The sequence below is a fragment of the Balearica regulorum genome, chromosome 2 (assembly GCF_011004875.1).
Source record: "Balearica regulorum gibbericeps isolate bBalReg1 chromosome 2, bBalReg1.pri, whole genome shotgun sequence".
Lineage (NCBI taxonomy): Eukaryota > Metazoa > Chordata > Aves > Gruiformes > Gruidae > Balearica > Balearica regulorum.
Genome location: NC_046185.1, coordinates 58,131,148 through 58,151,708, shown reverse-complemented (window position 1 = coordinate 58,151,708; position 20,561 = coordinate 58,131,148). Strand labels below are relative to the sequence as shown.

At 39.2% G+C, this 20,561-nt stretch overlaps 2 protein-coding genes across 5 annotated transcripts in view; one reads left to right on the top strand and one right to left on the bottom strand.

The window, feature by feature from the left end:
• Nucleotides 1–16,532, bottom strand: part of PSMG2 (proteasome assembly chaperone 2) — a 152,687-nt gene extending 136,155 nt beyond the window's left edge. Inside the window, exon 1 of the mRNA XM_075744497.1 lies at nt 16,523–16,532. The gene's annotated coding sequence lies outside the window, so the exon portion shown is untranslated. The remainder of the gene's footprint in view (nt 1–16,522) is intronic.
• The window catches only part of SPIRE1 (spire type actin nucleation factor 1), a 137,175-nt gene that overhangs the window by 109,611 nt on the left and 7,003 nt on the right, over nt 1–20,561 (top strand). For 2 of the 4 annotated variants that reach the window (XM_075744481.1, XM_075744478.1), the window contains 7 exons: nt 5,300–5,463; nt 10,471–10,561; nt 11,446–11,588; nt 17,727–17,864; nt 19,368–19,438; nt 20,162–20,189; nt 20,274–20,410. In XM_075744481.1, coding sequence (XP_075600596.1) covers nt 5,300–5,463; nt 10,471–10,561; nt 11,446–11,588; nt 17,727–17,864; nt 19,368–19,438; nt 20,162–20,189; nt 20,274–20,410 — 772 coding nt within the window. The other 2 variants (XM_075744483.1, XM_075744482.1) reach the window with 1 other exon arrangement.

The following is a 20,561-nucleotide window of genomic DNA, read 5'->3' as shown; positions in this document are numbered from 1 at the left end:
GCATAAACAGGCAAACTTCAGTTTTCAAAAAGTATTGCCGCTTTCAGATATGCCAAAAGTCCTTCAGTTTTAAGATTGTAAAACTGAATGTACCAGTGACCAACAAAAGGCAAATGTTCAGATCTGTCCTTCTACATGTGTCTGTTTGCTTCTTCTTTTGCCTTTTATTTTTAAGAATCCTGAGACATCCTCATTTGGTTAAATCCAAACAATATTTTGTAAACGCTCTCTTCATAATCCATTAATTCATTACCATAATGTTTTTATTTTAAAGAAGTAGCTCGATAGCAATCTATATTGTACTTGGATTTGCCCTTTTTGACTGACCACCGAAGAACTCTTCCTGTTTTCTTTATCCATCTTCCAAATGTGATTGGTTTTGTTTTTTTCAAGTCATGTGGTTCTCAGCAAGCAGTATCATATGGCATGACAGCGTGATCTGATAAATTGTCTTTAGAAGTAAATTCAGGATGATTAAAACATTCCAGTTAAGTAGATGTGAGACACCAGATGAGCAGTACAAATGAATTAGATGGGTTGGGATGTTGATAGTAAGCAGATAAGCAGTAGTTTTGAATGTTGTTGCTTTGCGTGGTTTTACTTATTTCATTATTTTGGAGGTGGGGAAGCTCTACTGTGCTTTCAGTCTGTGATCACTGTTTCCACGTACTTGCTCTTTCATTGCTTTCATTGCTCTCTGCTTGATGGAATTGCTGTCATGAATAAAAACCCCACAAACCTGCTGAAAAACAGAAGTGTTTTCCTACAACATGCTAAAGGACAGACGCGGGCTTTTATTGTGCTTGCTGTCTGTGACTGGGATGACATAGACCAATTCTGAGAAGACTTTTGCTGGCATGGAGCCGGTGTAGTTGGTATGTCACACTGCTCGGATCCACTCATCTCCCTGCTGTTGTCATCCTGAAGAGGAGAGGAGGGGCACCTGTGACCTCCATCTACCCTGCTGTTTCCTACTGGTAGACTAGAAGGAGCAAGCAATAGCCACCTGTAATAAGAGTAATCTGAGAGGTACTCAGATATCAATTAGGGACCAGGGCAGTCATTGCCCACTTCCTCTAATAGAAAAATAGCGTAAAAGCAGCTTCAGTTCTATGCACAGCTCAAAAGACCAGTCATTAGCACTCTTAACCCTCAAGTTCTTGCCTCAAAGCTGTATGCATGGCTGCTTTGAAGTTGTTTCTTCAGAAACAGTTTGTGCATTGGGGAGGGTGTGTGTCATGGAGAGAAGAAAATGGGAACTGAAGCATTTCAACCCAAACTTCACAGGGATTGTTCCTGTTGTCCCAACCCTGTAAGGTGAAGTGTATCACTGTTGGCTTTTCATGATCTGTGCCTCAGACCAGTGTGAGAAAGGAACTCCACCAGGTCCTGGTAATCTGTTAATTTAGATAACACAATAATAAATGTGATGCCAACACCACCAAAAGACTGGCCGTTTGGTACACTGATGTATTGGTTCGCAGGTTTGACTTCAGCAACTAGGTCCAATGAAAGAACAACACATCTCTGTTACCATTATTCATTATATAATCTTTCCCAGTATATTATCATCATCATAACTAGCAAAAGGTAAACCTGTATTAATTCTGCAAATCCATTTTAGCCGCCTTTTCAACTCAGTGTAAAATGATGGAGGAGTACATTTGCTGTATAGAACAAAATTCAGGTTTCTGTTGTCATTATTTGCCCAGGAGAGTTAGTTAAGAGGCAGACAGCATATGGTTACAGGACTGCAGTGGTTTGCATGTAATCTGTGGTCTGCTTAATTCCTTGTTTCGTAAGAGACGTAATCTTACATGTAAATAAAGGCGCATTTCATATTATCCTAGGGTGGGATTTTTTTGTCTTCCCCCTTCTTAAGGCTAGTCAGGGAAGGCCAACACACAGATCAAATAATCAAATCAAGACCTTCCCTTCTTTCATTTGCCTGTTGTAATGATAGCTTAGAAGAAACTCAAAAGAAACCCAACTTATTCATCAATTTGCAGGTACTGTTCATTGTACTTGCTGCCTGAAAACACAGAGCAATGACACTCTCCCAGTGTGTCTGACTTTCTAATAAAATCTTAACCCCTGGCTGTTACTCTCACAAGTTGGTTTTTTTTTTGTATCATTTGAATCATCTTCAAAACATTTAGATGTTCTATGAAACTACTATCCATTTAAAAAAATAAATGTAGGGTTTTGTTTCAAAAAAATTTCCGTTAATTTCTTCTGTCATATTCATTTTTATAAGCATTAGTCTATTGGTTGTTTCTGATTTGTTTATCCTGATTAATTTTATCTTGTTTATGATGATATACGATTATCTGCCACATGGTAATGTTTCTGTTGCCTGAGTACCTCACTAAAATAGCTTATACGAAGTAATAATTTTTTGGTCTGTGTCTGCTAACAAATTCTGGTTTTAATTTTGGAACAAGTTATTTTTGTTGAAACTGTAAAATTTCATTATCCTTTCCTTAAATTATAATAATCCATTTATTCATGTGTATCCAGTACTGTAAGTGCAGGAATGATAAACTGAACTTAAGCACTACTGATAAAATGAATTTTATAAATTGGATGGTTTTCTAATTTTACTTTTTGTTTGTTTTTTATTCTTTAGTGCTTGCAAGTTGTAAAAACACTCCCTGTTGGGTTTTTTTCTTTAGAGGAAAGAATGGTGATAAATGACATTTCCTACTGAACAGCCCTTCAAAACAAATACTGTGTTGGATTGTCTTCTCGATTCACCTAAAACTTCTCTGGTATTTCAAGAAGACTTATAAGCCAACATATGAACAATTCAACAATATGTAGGAACAACTCATACACATGTGAATTTAAATAACAGCTGGTTTAGGCTTTATAGATAGTGATTGGCTACATAAATTACCTCCAAAATGGATCAGAAATTTCCTTTTCTGGGGCCTAAAGAAATTGGGCCTAAATTCTTAGAAAACAAAACAAAAAAACACAAAGCAAACAAACCCAACAACAATAAAAACCCAGAAAACAATTTATGATGTACCCTGGGTATCCATTCCACCCCCTCCCATAGTGCTAGAGGATGTCTGGTGGCTGTTCCCTCCTCTTTCCTTTCTCCAGACCGATCGTGTGTTTTATTTTTTTGGAAGGAGGACAATACTGTTGGCTTTCCCATCATTTATTGTCTCAGTGAATCCAACAGTACTTACAGGCCATTCCTCACCCTCCCTACCGTCAGACAGGGTAGTCACCGCCCAGGAAGTTTTTGGGAGAAGGGACACCACCTTTGGGTGTTGGGCTGGTGGTGCCAGGGCTGCTTCATTGGACAGTCTGTTCAGAACCGCCCTGTGCAATCAAAAGACAAATCAAAGGTTTTTCTCTTGCTCATTTGGAAAACCCTGAGCTGCTTCAATCAACTGCATGTCAGCTAATTAGCTAATTATGAGGTCTCAAGAAATGGTATTGGCAGCAGGGAGGTGAGGCGGTTTGGTATTTGTTTTCCTGCTGTCACTTTCTGGGATTCTGTTGAGTGGCTGTTAGAGCAGGAATGCATTTGATGTGGAGGACGCCCATGCTGTACTCACAGAAATCTGGGAGGAAAAAAAAAAAAAACATGACCTATAAGCCACAGTGCTAGTCAGGACACCCATTAGCCAAGCCTTTGAAGATAGCAACTAAGGGTTAGAGAGTCTAAGTCTTTGATTGCAACTCTTTGTAGGGAGGACCTGAAGGCAGTAATAACACTGTAGTACGCAGATTCATAGGCTTGGAATGTCACCATGACTTTAATAGTCCAAATAATCTCCTTTTCTTATACTCCCATTTATAGAGGAACTATAATACATCCCGGGTCCTTTCTAGCTCAGTTTTGCACATTTAACAATAAGCTAATTGATTCTTTAAAATATATGTTGATTTAACTTACTTCTCCTCTTATTCCTTTTCAATAGCTGCTCCAATGAGAATGTTGTAAAACAGACCTACTACTGCAACTGAGGCTTTGTCTCGACTGTATAGTTTTAACTTACTTAGTGCAAGAACGGCTTTTATCAATGCAAATTGTGTTGTAGCAGCAGTGACCGTGTCTGTTTATACCAGGGCAACTATGTACGTAACTCCAAATGATGTGTGAGTACTTACATTGTTGGCACTGGGAATATCTGGGTGATATCATTTCTCTGTCATAGTCCTCCCAGTAACCTAAGGTACGAGTCATTTGACCTTCTGTGCCTCTTTTCACCATGTATAAAAATGGGAATAATAACGTGTCATTACCCCAGCCTTAAAATACCTGGAGGTACTTTGTTATTACAAGACTGGGGAAGGAGTCCTATAATTACATGGGTAGAAAAACACATCGGTAGAAAGACCAGATGATTGGGCATACATGCAAATGGGAGATTAAAAGCTTCTCTTCCTTCTCCCTGCAACATAATTTTCTTCAGATTGGAATACTACACTTTGTACTTTTACAGGGATAAAACTGATTTATCAGACCAAACTCTAAGCTCTCCTAAAATATCAAAGCCTAGGTCATTATCTTAATGTCTAAGCTAAGCTAGGCTAAGCACAGCAGACCCAATGCATACGTTATCCGAGATGCATCTTCATTGCACACTGGCAGAAATCCTGAGTAATTTACTCAGTCGAGTTACATCCTTGTAAAACTCATGTAGATGAAAATAGGGCTGGAGCCTCATGTTTCTGCTGTTACATGAAGTTTTGACATCACAGACGTATTTTTAATACAAATGACCATGCAAGCCTAAGAATTGTGCATATTTTTGATGAATGCTAGTTATTTAGCTCATTTTCATTCCTTTTCTGTGTACTGCAGAATAAAGTGTAATTCTGTCCTCACAGGAAAAACTAGGTTTACTCCATGCTAAACTTCCTAATTGCTGTGTGGCGTTGTCTTCAGATTCACTGGAAACCCACTTGTCCAGATACGGTTGTGAATTCTTCTGATACTTGTTATATAGTTAATTATAGACTATAAGTTGAAGGAAGAATAGTTTTGTGTTTAACACAGGAATTTTTTTAAGGTTGATTGGTGTTGATCTGAGATTGGTTTTTAGTATTGTGCACTGCTGCTTTTTCCACTGCTTCCATTCTTTCGTATTGCTTCTGTACCACAAGCCATTGCCTGTAGTTCTCCAAACAGTGTATTGCTAAAGTAAAATAATTGCACAAATATAACTATCACGATAATTTTTTCTCCTTTTGTGTATATAGCCTTGACAGTAAGATTTGAGAAGGCAAAATAAAAATTTGGTCCAAACACCAATTGTTCTGTTTCTTTTGCTAGATGTATCTACGCCAGAGGCTGGAAGAAAATTAGTGGATGCCTCTGTAGTGAACGGTGGCCTGGCACCGCAAGGAAAGCAGAATGGGGCCACACAAGTGACAGTACAACGCAAGAGACTCCTTAAGGCTCCCACGTTGGCTGAACTTGACAGCTCAGATTCAGAGGTAAAAAATCAGGACACAACTTGCTTCTCGATTTGTCAGAATTGAGTCTTATTCCTTAATTTGCTGAACTGATCAGCTGAGAAGTGACTTTGCAGATCATCATCTAAATTTTCCATGACTGCTTTGTCAGCACACAAAACTTCAAAAATATTAGATCACACCTCAAAAATGAGAATATTATTTTAAAAGGTTAAATGCTAATTTTGGCCTTAAACCCAGTATTTACTTATTTTTCTAAATACCCAGTATCTGTCCACAGTGTGTATGTAGCAATTATGCTTTTGGGAACGCAGGCAAATGTGTTGCACCCTTCTGGCACCCACGTAGGAGCTGTCACTAAAGGACTCAGATGTGAGGCCAGCCTGTCAAATAAAGAGCATCAGCTGTGCCAGAGGGGTTGCAGTTTGGTCCAAATGTCAGCACGTTAGTTTGCTATATAGGCTTGGGAAGTAACACCCAACAAATATTTCACAGATAGGGACACGCAAATACCACTTAGATGGAGAAACAACTTTGAATCCATCCTCTCTTAAATGGAGAGTTACAGATTTTAAAAAGCATAGAAAGGAGAAAAGCTAAAAAAAAGCTCTCTAGCTTAAAAGTTGCGTTATATATGATCCTCAGAAAGTACTAACATTACAGCCTCAACAATGAGCTTTGTCTTCTGGACCAGTAGTAGTATTGAGTTTGGACCTTTCTGAAAGTCAGGCTGTCTGGAAAGCACATGCAGGCAGGGTTTATTCACAGAGGCTCATTTTAGCCTGAGAAGGCAGTCTTCCTGACTCTCTCTCCAGTAAATGGAGAAGGAGGGGTTTCCTGACAGGGTGTGTACAAAGGCATCTAAGCTGAAAGATAGGAAGCTGGGGAGAAATATATGTGGGGAGAAATTTATCTCTCTGCATAATTTCTTGATCTGTGAAAGGTTGGCCCTCTTTGTATTAGGGGTTATCCTATGGGTGATTTGTGTGGGTGCATAATTTGGTGCATCTGTCCTGAAAGCAGAAGAGATTTGCATTCTGAAATCTCTCAGCAGTCTTTAAAATTACAATAGAGGCTATATGAGGTTTTCTTAATATGAGTGAAGCTAGGCAGGATGCAGGAATATTCAGATCTGTCAATGAGAGTTGGATCTTGAACTTAAGCTTCCCATCTTGTAGCACCGTGCATCCTGAAGCTAATGCAGCATGATATTTCACACAGAAGTCAGTAAAAGAAAATTCTGTAAAGGGAAACGTGAAGTGATTCTTGTAGTAAGGAAAAATAAGATGCCTGACTGTGACTGTTGATTAGGGAATACTGTACAGGCAAGAAAAGTTGCATAGACTAAGCTCTAGAACATACAGCAAAAGATAAATTGAAAATAAATCAGCCACATCAAGCTGTCACAGAGAACAGATGCTGTAGTGGTTTGAGTCAACAGAAGTAGCTGGTGAAGCAATTAAGATGATTAAGATGCTCAGCAGAATACTAGTTGGGGCTCAGGAACAGTGCTAAAGTAACGTAAGTAAACAAACTGAAGGGAGTTTGAGTGACATTTTCCAAGCTGATGAAGGGGATGGGACATAGAACATTTGAAAAAGTGAAGATCACTCTGTCAAAATGTCTTCTTTCTTTCCTGACTTTTACTTTGTATGTAACACACAGAAGAGCGTATGTGTTGTCCTGATTGCCTATAAATGACTCGGCCATCTCTTTGCCTGCAATTTGAATTGGGCTTAACCTATTTGGAGTTACTCACTGGGAGTTAAATTATGACTATGTTATGCCCTAAATTACAGGCTGCAAATACCTGCACTGCTGAGCTGTGGACCTCCAAATGAGCTATGATGCAGACGCATTTTCTTCCCTCTGCATCCCCTTTGTTCTTCTCTCAGCTGTGTTGTGATGCAGACTACGCCCCAGCACTCAGTGTTGCCAGCCAGAGGTGAAAGGGAAGGTCTGATACAGCCCTATGCCCGTTTGCTGGCAAGGATGAATATTGTACAAACCATTCCTGCTTTCTGCCCTTGCTTTTTCCTGCATCACCACTAGAATCACAGTTTCAGAGGGGGAGCAAGAAGTGTCATTTTGCTTTGTGTGGCTAAGAAAGTAGCAATCTAATAGTGATTTTTGATACACATATAAAAATGGTATCTTCCTAATGAAGCTACAGCTATCCAGACAAAAATCATGTCAGTAACATATTCACATTTTAAGGTGATGCTGTTAAAGCTGCAGCTTTCTCAGTACATGTAAAATTCTAATTGTTTACCACTCTGTGGACAAGTGCACAGTCCCGGATGTTGGGTTGATCCAATCTCAAATGTAAAATGTCAGATAGTCTACCATAATAGTCAGCAGTTATTGTATTAATATGGAGAAATTCATATGATGGTTCATCAGTACTTCCTACACAAGATTTCATTCTCAAAAAAGCCTTCCATATTTGAGAAATCGTAGGGCAGTGATAGCATTTTCAGTGCATGTGTTTGTACACAGAAAAAGTAATTTGAAATAACAAACGAGGAATACCTGTTGTCTAAGTAGGATGATATGTCAAATTTAACATACTCCTGGCTTCCATTCTCCCTGGGTTGCTTGTTTATACTTAATATTTTTTTATACTTAGCCATTGGCTCTGCCAGTTCATTCCCTCTCATTCTTTAGAATAAGAAGTGTGGCTCCTGAAATCTTTCTTGTAGATCTTTACCATACAGAAGCCCCTTACTCTCTATTTTTGTCCATTTCTTTTGCTGTGGGTTTTTTTTGAGACTTCTAGGCCAGTGGAATATCCAATGTTCATCCATTACTAATGAAGTAACTAGAAATCTTTCACGCAAATGGGAGCAAGATGGAAATATCTGTGTGCTACCCGGTTTTTCAACATGTGTCTGAGACATCATGTCCATCTTGAGTTCAGAAGTGGAATGAAGAAAGGTCGATAGCTATTTCTTTTGATCGAAAGGTGGCAATTAGCAAAATTAGATGGACATGTGAAACATTTCTGTAATCCTATTTGACAGTTTTATGTTAAAATATATGTAGGCTTTTGATATTTTCAGTTGTGCACCTTGTTTTGTCTCTCTTCTCTCTGTGCCAGTGTTTCAGACACAAGAAAAATGGAAGAAAAAGGAGAACAAAAAAAACCCAGAAAAGCATGTGAATGAACTCAATGCATAGACTGTTGCTTGAATCATGATTCAGTCTTTTGTAAAACTCTATAGCATAAGATGCCGACAACTGAAGCACTTACAATTTTTGGTGAGGACTAGATAGGGTCCCACAGAACAAGAGCCTTCTCTAGAGCAAGGATTGTTTGGATTGTGCTCCGGAGACAGCTGTTCCCCACCTGCTCCTTGAAAAGCCCTCCTTGAAGCCTTGGCTGCTCTTCATTCATGAAAGTGAGCAGCACAGCACCATGGTTATGTTTTTTTAATTGACAGCTTGCTTAGTTCTTTGCCTTAGCTTGTTCGATTCTCTGGCAATGGGAAAGTAATCTTCCACTCAGAAGAATCTGAGTTCTACAAAGTGAAAAGTTTAGTAGTTCCCTTTGTACAGAGGTTACTCACAAAGTTTAAATGCTTAGCTCTAGACTTATAAACACTGTTGCCCGCCTTCTAAAGAACAGCACATCCAGTTGTCTTGCAAGTTCTCCAGTGGTCCTTTAAGGCGACCGTGTGGCATGAAGCAGTGATATGCAAAGCTATCTGAGCTAGCTCTGTAGCTAAATTACTGGTTTCTGGAAGTAAAACAGCAAATGTAGCTAAACGTGCTGCTCAAACTTCCCTACAAGCTTCCCGACACAACTGTTTTGTGGGATCACACTTGATATGTTAAAGTGAGTATATTGGTTTGGGATCTGAGCTGGTTTGAGTCCCTTTGCAGAATAGCGTGTTGTGGCATATATGTGGGAACAGTATACATCACAGTGTCCTCGCATACAGCGAATACCCTTGGGCTAAGCATAAAGTACAGATCACCTGATGGGAATTTGTAGAGGCCTCTGTCCTGTGATGCATGGTGCTCATTGAGGTGATCCTGCCAGCTGTGCTTTTCTGACTTGCTGCTACCAAAGAAAGCAATCTTTCAGCCAGTGGAGGTTTTCCTGCTTGTGCTTCACATAACTAAGGAAATGGGTGAGAGGGAAGCTCAGCCACTTGCTGGATTTTAGAGCAGGTCACTTGTTTGATCTGTAAATCTTGACAACTTAAATGATGTAAATCTCCCTGGTTAAAAGCATTCACATTAGAGCTAAAGAGCATTCACATTCGGTCCTTCAACTCTGTTCCTTTGGGAGGCTCCTGTGATGATCTGTATCTTGCTGGTTTCTGGTGGCTGAAGACAGGGGTTTTAGGTGAAAGGAAAGGATTTAATAATTTGGGTGGCATAATGCTTTAGATAGCTGAAAGGTGTTAGTCAAAGCCTGTTTCACTTTCATTCATCTTGCAGAAATTGCTCTTGGCTGTCGTGATGAAACATGCTTATATGATGAATAAGATTTCTTTTAAATACAGAAGAAAGGAGAAACACACCAAGATGAGGGATTAGAGAACAGTGTAGTGGAGATCAGGTTAATTTGTCTTTACCTGAGTCGCTTGTATGAGTGGTTCTCATTTCTTTGGAGACCAGAGAAATCCAAGTGCTGATTCCTTGCTAGTGTGAGATATAAAGTTGAGTTAATGTATTTCCTGTAGCTGCAAATCCTTAGACATCCTTGAATACAATGAGGAAAATTAACAGGTTACAATGGATTCATGTACCTCTCTTCTGATCTTCTTCTTTCATGTGATAGTTAAATACATTGAATTCCAACCATGTACCATTTATTCCAGTTTCTAAAAAAAATGAATGATGAAAATTCCATTTACTCAGTGCTGTGTACAGTCAATGTTTTTCTCAGGACTACTTCTAGGGTTTTGAGTGATTGAATGGTGCAAAATATCTTTGATAGTTTGTGATTTCTGTGTGCTAAGTAGTAAGAGAAAACAATGCCTGAGGAATTCTGTTTCTTTTCCTTTTGCCACACAGGAGGAATCGGTGCACAAATCAGCGAGTAGCAGCAGCATCTCCCCCTCACAAGTGGAAGACCCCTCTCAAGAAGGTACCAGCAGCAGAAAGAGTGAGTTTTGATGAGAGAGCCTAGTGGCTGCTTTTACACGCTTCTGTTGTCTTCTCTTCCATGAACTTTGAAACTTTTATAGAAAGCTGAAGCTGAGTGTTGTTAACACAATAAATCTCTACAGCTGAACCCTAGAACCTGCTGAATAGGTCAAATGTGATTAACAATTGGACAGCATTAGCCTACACTATATGTGGATATCTTTATGATACAGCAGGTGGGTTCATACTTGGATTTGATGTAGAACTGTAGAGGAAGTCAGAAGTGAATAGGGGGTAGTTTAGCTACGCTCATCTCATAAAAGGATTTGTTGCTGCAGAAACACATTCTACCCTAAGACCAGTTAAAATGTTCCCTGCATCTCTGTCACTGTGGCAGTGAACGTACTTGTTTGAAAGACACAGAGCAATCACCAGTATTTTTTGTAAATAGTCATAGGGAAGAGGGAAGGATCTGTTCTGTTTTTTTCAGGTGCAGTTATTGTAGGCTTTACTGTGCACCAATATTTTTCATTTGTTTCAAAGTGTTTCAATTTCACTGGAAAGGTTTTTTAATGAAACATGTAATCTATGCATGTATTTTCTGTGCATGATGGTGAAATAAGTAGAGTAAGCCAATACTCTGAAACACTGATTTTATATACAATGGTAACTGGACAGTAGCGTGCCTACATTTGCTAGTTTTATGAGTATTCCTGTCCTCTCAATCTGGAAAAGGTAATGAATGTGGTACCTGTCTTGAAGATACTCTGAGTATGGATGTGTAACTTCAGCCACAAATAGTGGGAATTCTAGCAAATCAGTGGCTGGTTTAAGTACTGACCAATGTTATCTGTCTGTCTTTCTTACAAGAACTAATTTTTTTTATACTGGTTGAATCTTTAGTGCCTCCAAAGTTCTTGCCCATATCATCTACGCCACAGCCTGAGAGACGACAGCCACCTCAGAGACGACACTCCATTGAAAAGGAAACACCAACCAATGTGAGACAGTTCCTACCACCTTCAAAACAGAGCTCCAGATCACTTGTAAGTGGAGTGGGTGGTAGGAGAGAGAAAAAGAGGCATGCTAAGAGTATAATGAAAATTAAAACTTGGCTTCAGTGTGATTAGAACTTGACTCAAAGAAAGCTACTCAATTCAGAAACAGCCCTTGGCTACTAAAGACGTTTTGAAATCAAGATTTGAACTTTGTCTCTCTAGCATATTTATCCAAAATCCCAGGTACAGGTGCCTCAGAAAACATTTGCACTTTGATTAGGACTCTGAGTAAAGCCACATGCCTTGATTTTATTTCAGAATGTTACCAAAACAGATGAACTTCACCTTACCGATTTTTCCATTTGAATAGAGACAATTCCAAAGCAGTGGATCTATTTTGGGATTTGGGGGAATTTTTTAGTTGCATGAAGTATTTTAGTTAATGGCTGAATGAATGGAATGGTTTCTTTTTTTTCCCGCTTTGAGAACTTGTGTGGTAATGTTTATACATGTGAGAGCTCTTTCAGTAATCCAAATCAAGGTTTGTCTGTGTTGCTTTGTTGAAGTTACTGAGGCAAAAACCTGTATTACTGCTTAAAAAGAAAGTACAGTACGTTTGATCAATTAGCTTTAATTGAGAGCTGTTTTCCAACAGAGTATAAACAGCAAAGGGTATGAAATCCTGGTTCTTTTATGCTGACATACTGATTAGTGCTTTGTAATTTCACGCAGGATATGTTCTTCGTCTCTTTTCCTACCAGCAGGGTTTCGAAGTATGCCCCATGAGGTGCTGGTGAATAGAGAAGTCGATAAACACATCCTAGTTTTGAAAGGAAGGGAATATTCACTCACGCTGTCTTGTAGTGCAGTGGTATTAATGGGCTTTGAAGAGAGTTCCTTTTGGCCCAAGAGATGGTGGCCAGGATCCAAACCTGTTAGATGACGAAGTTGAGCAAGAAAATAATCTTCAAATATTCCCACAACATGCTTCCTCCTCCTCTTTTCAGAGGGTCTGCTGGATTTATTATATCCTTCCAAGTAGAATGTAGTTTCTCATTCCAGGTGAAGGTCAGGTAGTAGTGTGATGATAAACGCACAACACAGGTAGACTTCTTCTGCCAAAGTGAACCTGGAGCAGAACATACTGTACCAGAACCAAGCTGGAGGGTTCCTACAGCATGCATTTGAAGACACTATCGTATATAATGGATTGCCCTGTCATCGCCCGCTGCACTCACTATATGTGGAAGCACAAGCTTTATTTTCTGATAGGCCCAGCGTCATTCACAGACATATTGTTTAAAGGGAGGAGGGGAGAAAGCATTATATCTTATGCTGCAGCATGTGCTCTATCACACTTTTAGTGTATCTAAATATGTTACATCATAATACTGATCTCATATCATGTATTTGAGGGGGTCGTGCAACTTAAAAATCTTATGTATGAAGCCATTATTTTAAATAGGTTAACCAAGTTCTTAACAGGACCTTTGGACCATGTATGTATTTTCCTTCTGTCAGTCTGTTCACTGGCATACACCTAGAAAGACATGTACAAAATAAAGCCATTGCAGAAAAACTAATTCAACTATTCCACTCCCCCTTAAAAAATACTAGAGGAAAAGGGAGAAAAAGACATTAGGCAAGTCAGGCTAACGTGGGAACATGTGGGAAAGGTTTTACTAGTTTGTTTTGTTCTTGGGTTTTGGGGGTTTTGGTATGTTTTTGTTAAGCTTCAGAGCACTGTCACCTAGCTTGGTTTTGGCTATGAAGTGAGAAAGAAGGAAAATCAGTAGTGAAATGACGCTCTGTTAATAAGAACCTATTTTATTTGATGCCTAGAGATCTAATTCTTTAACTTGGCAACAGTGCCCTCTAGGGTGTGACAGACAACTCCCACAATACTTCTGTTTTTAGTTTTGGTAGATGGTTTCTGATATGCTGGCACTGGCCTGGTTCCACACTTTGGCTTACTGCAAGTCTTTCCTTCCCCAGGGAGATGCCAGCTTCTTTCAGTGGCTGCGCCAGATGCTGCATATGTAACATTGCCGTTCCTGCAGCGAACGCTTCTCAGTAAGCGTAGAATATTATTTACTTTTTATTTGACTTCACACTTCTTCATCCCTTCCTCCAGGATTGATGGAGTTTCATTTCTTATCACCTGCTCCTGTGACTGCAGTTTCTCTTCAAGGTGAAAGAGGCCTCGTCAATAAATAGCCCTCGATGCCAGTAAAAACAGGCAGGGGTTTGCTACAGTCTCTTAGCAGGATTAGCAAGAAACTGGTCTGTCTTGCATACTAACGATGGTTTTGTGAACTGGCATCTCATCAGAGTTAGATCTAAGTAGGTGGGGAGGGGAAACAGACTTGGGAAAATGCCAAACGGAGTGGTCCTTTTGCTATGTCACCTCCCAGCGCTACATGGAAAGGCAGGGCAGCTCAGTGATTTTGGAGGGGTCAGCCCTGGTGGTGTGCTTGCTGTAGTGAGCTGACTTGGCGCTTAATCAGTGAGATGAAGCCAGTGTCCTGAGATGTACATACGGATGCCTTTGTAGTCTGTTTGCTTTTTAAATTATTATTATTATTATCATTATTATCATTATTATTATTATTTTCATGACCCAGAGGACCAAAGCTAATGGTTTCATTTATACACAGCGTTCGCTTCTCTGCTTCCTATCTATTGTTCAGGTTCCTAGGATAACCAGTTTATTTCCAAGGATGACTTTCAGACCACTTTTTTCAACTATGCAAACAGCTTCTCTGCTCAGCTCTCATCCCGTTGAAGCAGCCATGTGTGGGGTGGCAGGGGCTATGTACTATCTCTGTGAGAGAGCTTTTGCCAGCAGGTGGAAACCCGCAAAGGTTTGCCTCTTTTTGCTGGCTTTGGAAATCACCTTCACCAGCATGTTCCCTCCTAGGGGAGCACTTCCTAAGCTGTGGCAAGAATTAAAGCTTAGGCTGGGACATTGCACCTGATTGACATTGATTTCAATGTGTGTAGGATATTTGTGTGTCTTCAATCACCTCACGGGGAAAAGAAATCAGTTCTGAAAGGACAGCAAACTAAAAATGCAACATCACAAGATTATCAATGGGACAGACCTTAAATGTTACAGCATATGAAGATCCTGCAGCAAAAATCCAGCAAAACTATTGTAATCCTGGGACTGTGTCGAAAAGAATAAGGTTTTATGTTTCTAACAAGATACCCTATGTAGAATGGAAGGGCATTTGCAATCTGTTTTACCTACATATGGTTTTGGTCCTCAGCACACTTATGTATCAGAACTTGCAGAATAACTAGTAACTATGTACCAGGGAAGGCAAATCCACTGAAAAGAAAAACTAATTCATTTACCCCTATGTAGATTTGAACATGAATATTTTTTTCCTTCTTTTTCTTATCCCAACCAATAACTGAAAGTGTGAAACCTGTTGCAGGAGAGTTTATAGTTGAGATATCCAGCTGACTTCTTAGAAACTTTTAGTCTGCTAAAGCAGCAAGAGTTTAGAGTGCCTGACTAATTGTGAATTGCAGAATTTAGAGACCAGTTTGGCACTTGTTCATATTGCAGTTTGCTAGGGCAGCTCGTTTGAATGCCTAGTGACATCCTTTAACGAGAAGTTTTACAAGGAATATGTTAGTGTAAAAATGTGTTGTTAGTCATAAGGACCTATTAGTTGCATGTATGCTGAGAATGACCTACAAAGCACTTTATTTCACATTATGGATATGTAATTCTTACTACCTGCTTTTCCTGAGTAAAAAAAAAAAATTACACAGATACACCTTAAGCTATTATGGTGTATATAATAAGATTGCACAAAGTGTTAAGCCAATTCTCATGAGGCTCATGGAAACTTCAAGTTCAAAATAGTATTTTTAAGTAAGATTTTTTTCCCCTTTAAAAATAAGACTATTGACTTGTCTTTAAAATGAGTATCAAGTACAATTCTAGAAAATTAACACCATTCAAACCACATTTTGTCTTTAGAATGTTCTGTTGTATGCAAATGTTGCAGAGAGCTGAAGTTCTCTCACTTTGAGCTGCCTAACTTGGGTGCAGATTATTGTTGGGAGTTTGAGCAATAACTCCAAAGCATCATTGTTTAATGAAGTTTAGTCAGAGCTTAGTGTAATTTTAATTAATTTCAGTACCTTAGAGCTAGTGTTGAAACAAAAGATTTTCTCATGTACTTATTTCTATTCCGAAAAGGAAAAAAAATAATCAAGCAGTTTTCTGAAATCGACATAATATTTATCTTTCATTTAATGTTGCATTAACATTTTGTTGTCCTTGTGTAACCTCTGGAATTAAAACATTAGCATTTAAACATGTGAACATTTTCTGTTTCCCCTGTTGCCTGCTAGCTATTTCTATTTGCTTTAGCGATAATCATTTTCGATTGGTACAACAACAGGCCCACACTATTCCCTATGCTCTACACCTATAGCAGATCCACAGACTTTCTTCAAAGGAGCAATATTCCCTGACATCATCGTCCTGTAAATTAAAGGAATGGGCGTTCATGAGAGGGGAGGAAGAGCTTCAAGTAAGAAATGTATTCCTAAAGGACTTAAAGCTCTGACTGATTACAAGCATTCATTCACCTCGGACAGTTTCTCTCAGTCTCCCACAATGCAGAACTGAGGGTTTTTTGCTGGCATTGTGTGCATCACGCTTTCCCACCCACTTCCTCTCCCGTCTCGCCCCAGCCTTCAGCCGTGCCTTCTCCATAGCAAGGCAGTTGCTATGGGAAGAACCCAGAATGAAACGCTGAGAGCTGCTGGTTAGCTGTAAAGTTGCTCATAAGGAACAGAAGTTATTTTGGTTTGGCTGTGCAGTTTTACACCTCAGAGCAAATTGCAGTTGTTTTTGATGTAGTTTGTTCTTTCCAGAAAACTAGTGATTCTATGCCCCAAAGGTTTAGCTGGCAAATCTAACAAAGTTAACTCAATTCTAGTCTTTTGTGGGGTACCTTAAACAGAGTGAAGTTTCTTTGTGTTCCCTTTCTAGATAGGTAAGACAACAGTTTTTAAAAATGTGGTGGTTCCTAAATGCTAATGTTTGCCAGGTCTGCAACGTAGAAAGATTTTCTTTTTAATCTAATGGAAAGACAGAACAGACCTCTGAGTACATGGAAATGGAGCATTTCACTACTAATCCGATTCATCACTTCAATTTGTAAACGAGATCTCCAAACTGTCAGCTGCGTCTTTGTATTTGCAGGAGAAATTTCCTTCGTTTATTCAGAGAGCATTACATGTCATTGTCATTACCGCACAGTAGCCCCTCTGGGCTGACTGAAAAGGTTCACTAAGCATAAAGCGATGGGAGTTCCCACAGAGGTTTCTGTCTTTCTGTTGGAAATGTATAATCAACTACAGGGCTGGATTACAAATTGGGTTGGTGCTTTTTATTCTCTGGTACCGAATTCAGGAGTTCTCTACTCAGTATTCTCCTAAATGCCGTAATACAGAACAGATGCAAAATTTTCTAAGTGGAAGGTTGTGTTGTTAGTCTCTATTTGAGTCTCTGCCATTAATAATGCAACATTGGGTAACCAGTTCTTCTGTTTTATATTTGAAGATCATTCTGTAAAGCTGCAATTGCTGCTGTTATTTTCCTGGGGCAGACAGGAGAACTTTTCTGCCTGAACTGACCTAACTTTTTGTAGTCTTGGTGGGATTCTGATCATGTGAGCACCAAGATGTGGTACCACTGAATAAAAACTTCTGCTAGAATGGGCTACTAACAACTTTCCTTGGCCACTCTGGGCATCACAAAGTCTCAGAGAAATTGCGTGTCTTCAAACAGTATACTTAAAAGTGATGCCATCTGCCAAATTACCTTTTCACTTTTAAATTATGAACCTGAACGTTGATTGCTTTGAAACAAATCTTCATAATAAAAGACAAGTGGAGAGAAGGGTCAAGTGGTTTGAGGAGGAAGGATGAAGAAAACTGTCATTGTTGTGGAGGCTGAACATCAGACCATGTAGATCACACGCAGTCTCCGACGGTGTGGAACTCCTGTGATGCCCATGAACGAGCCAGTGCTATTCCAGTTTGAAGGGAGAAACCCTCTATTTCTGGAGTTACTAACCAGGTGACTGGTTGTCTAGGTTGAAGTCTAGAAGAAGCCATTTGGCTTTGAAATAATACAGGTTTTTTGGCTTCCAGGAGGAGTTCTGTTATCCGGTGGAATGTCTGGCTCTGACGGTGGAGGAGGTCATGCACATCCGTCAGGTGCTGGTGAAGGCAGAGCTGGAAAAGTACCAGCAATATAAAGATGTCTACACTGCTCTCAAGAAAGGAAAGGTAGGGCTGGGTCTATGGAGGCTCCGAAGCTTATTGAGGGAGGCCGATCACACAAGCCTCCTAATTTACACATTTCTTACCCTGTATTGGAGAGAAAGAAGAGATATCCACCAAACATCCCCCAAAATGTTTAACACGTAGGTCAGCTTCCATGAATTATGTGCAGAAACATCAAAACTTTTCATGGAAATACCTTATTTGTTTAGATTGTCTATAAAAATGCAGTAGCATTTGTAATTATCAGAGCATGTACATTATAAACTTCACTGACTGAAGTGATTTCTGTCCCCGTGCCTTCTGCAGTATTGCTTAGTGTTTCTATTCCAGAAAATAGAATTACAGATAGCAGTAGGAAACTACAAGTTTTTCATACGAATCCTTACTGTCAAGCAAAGAGGGAATGAAAGCCTTCAGGGAAGTCAGGCAACATGTGACCCCAGAAGGAGGTTTAATATTGGAGAACCCATTAACGCATGTTTTTCTGTAAACTGCGGATTGGGAATTGGTATTTACCAGTAGGAGCAGTGTCCTTTTCTCCCACTTCTGACTTGTGCTTCTTGAACACCTCCAGCAAGTGTATTTTGACTTCATGGTGTATTTTACCTACAATCCTACCTGTGTCTAGTATGATTTAATTTAAAGATTTCATACATTTAAGGCAGAGGAACAAGACTCTTAAAATGTCATTCATTAGATTCAGCTGTTGCCTATTGTCATGACATATAAAGCTTAGTAATGAGCTTTTATCAAATCTCAATGTAAGTTAATACTTTAATTTACCCCACTATTAAAATTTTTCACTTGTATTTCTAACCAAATTTATCTAGCCTCACCTGAGTCTCTGGATCTCAGTATGGCATCTTTTGTTTGTCTGCAAAACTTTTCATTGTTCCTAGAAATGTTCTTAAGCTCCTTCCCTCCCTCCTTTGAATAAACTGAATAGATGGGATTTATTATCCCACTATGAAGCAGATTTTCCTCAAGTAAGATTGCTGTAATAGCTCTTTCCTGCACCTCCTCTAGTTTTCAAGAACATAGGATTGGAAGAAAGTCATCAGATGTTATCACAGGCAAAAACTGTGTGTCCCAGAGCGTGACCCAGATGGTTAGGAACGATTTCCAGCCTAAATGTATTCACGGCTGAATTTATGCCCATTTGTTCTTGTGTTCTTCACTTGTAACAGTTACCCTTCCTTATTGCTGTTACTCTTACTTTCCCATTACTTTTTTGTGTAGTAATGATAGAAACATCAGTGAGGGAGAAGTAAAAATAAGTTAATAATTACCTGGCAAGTATTTAAGTTAGGTAAAAAATTAAAGGAGTATTTATAAATATATGAAGATAGAATTCTGGACTGTTATTTTCCATATCATATTAGAAGTATGGACCCCAGAACTGGATGTAGTACTGCAACTGTGGTCTCAGTGGTAGCAACTGATAGATGAAGTCATTACTGCGTGAGACTTTGCCTAATGTTGTGGACTCCTCTGTTCTTCTTTCAGCTCTGCTTTTGCTGTCGAACAAGAAGGTTTTCTTTCTTTACCTGGTCTTACACTTGTCAGTTCTGTAAGAGGTAAATATTTAATACCTGCTAAAAATGAGTACTGTTTCAGAGGGAAAAATACTGATTTATATCTTAGTAACATTCAAATGTTTCCGCTGCATACTGTTGCTCGTTTCTATTTCTGTAACAGTTGATGTTAAAAAATTTTATGCAAAACTAGTTCTTTCCTAAGTGACAGAATTACTTCCATGGGCTGAAACTCTTGGCTAAAAGTGAGAGAAACATTAATTTGTTCTTTTAGGCTCATGGGAAAGCGAGATGGAATTTACTCAGACTCCCCGAACACCAGTTCCATAATTTCTGTTGTTGGGGAAAACATTTCAAGGCAAAGTACCTTTTGGATTATTTTTGGAGTATTGGTGGGGGTAGAAGGGAAAAGGAACTATTGGCAGGCAAAATGAAAAATTTTAAATTGAACAGTGAGACAATAAGTCTGAAGATCTGTGGAATCACTGACTTATTGTGTCACTTACCAAAGGAGGTTTCTTTAGAGGAAAAACAGCTATTTCTTTTTTTTTTCCTATTTTTTAATTTAGCTGTAGTTCTTGTTTAGCATTTCTCCTTGCTTTTGACTTCATGTCCTGACTGAAGTTATTATGTTGAAGAAGCTTTAAAAGTAAAAATGTTTGTATAAGGGTAGGATTCTAACTCCTGAAAACGTTTATCCCTTATTCTTGATTTAAATGTAATTTTTGTCATTGAAGTGATTCACGCTCTTGCTTTCTTACACAGGCCTGTATGCTCACAGTGTTGCAAAAAAGTAAGTAAACTTACAGTTAGATCCTTTCTAAAAAGCTGTAATCTTTGTAATGATACTGCATGTTCCCTCTGCTATTCTCCACAGATGCGGTTGCCGTCAAAGCCATATTCTACTCTCCCCATCTTCTCACTGGGACCTTCAACCTTACAAAGAGGGGAAAGCTTTATGAGGCCAGAGAAACCCTCTACCAGTCACCACCGATCATTGCGGAGCATGTCCAGGTGCGAAACAACCCTACCTCGCGTGCGTCTATTGGAAATGCTTCCTAAGTGTTTCATATTGAGGTGCTGTCTACCTGTTTTGTAGTTGTCAATGTTTCTAATGCTTCTAATGGTAACTTTCCTGAAGGCTGAAAATCCATCTCTCTGCCAC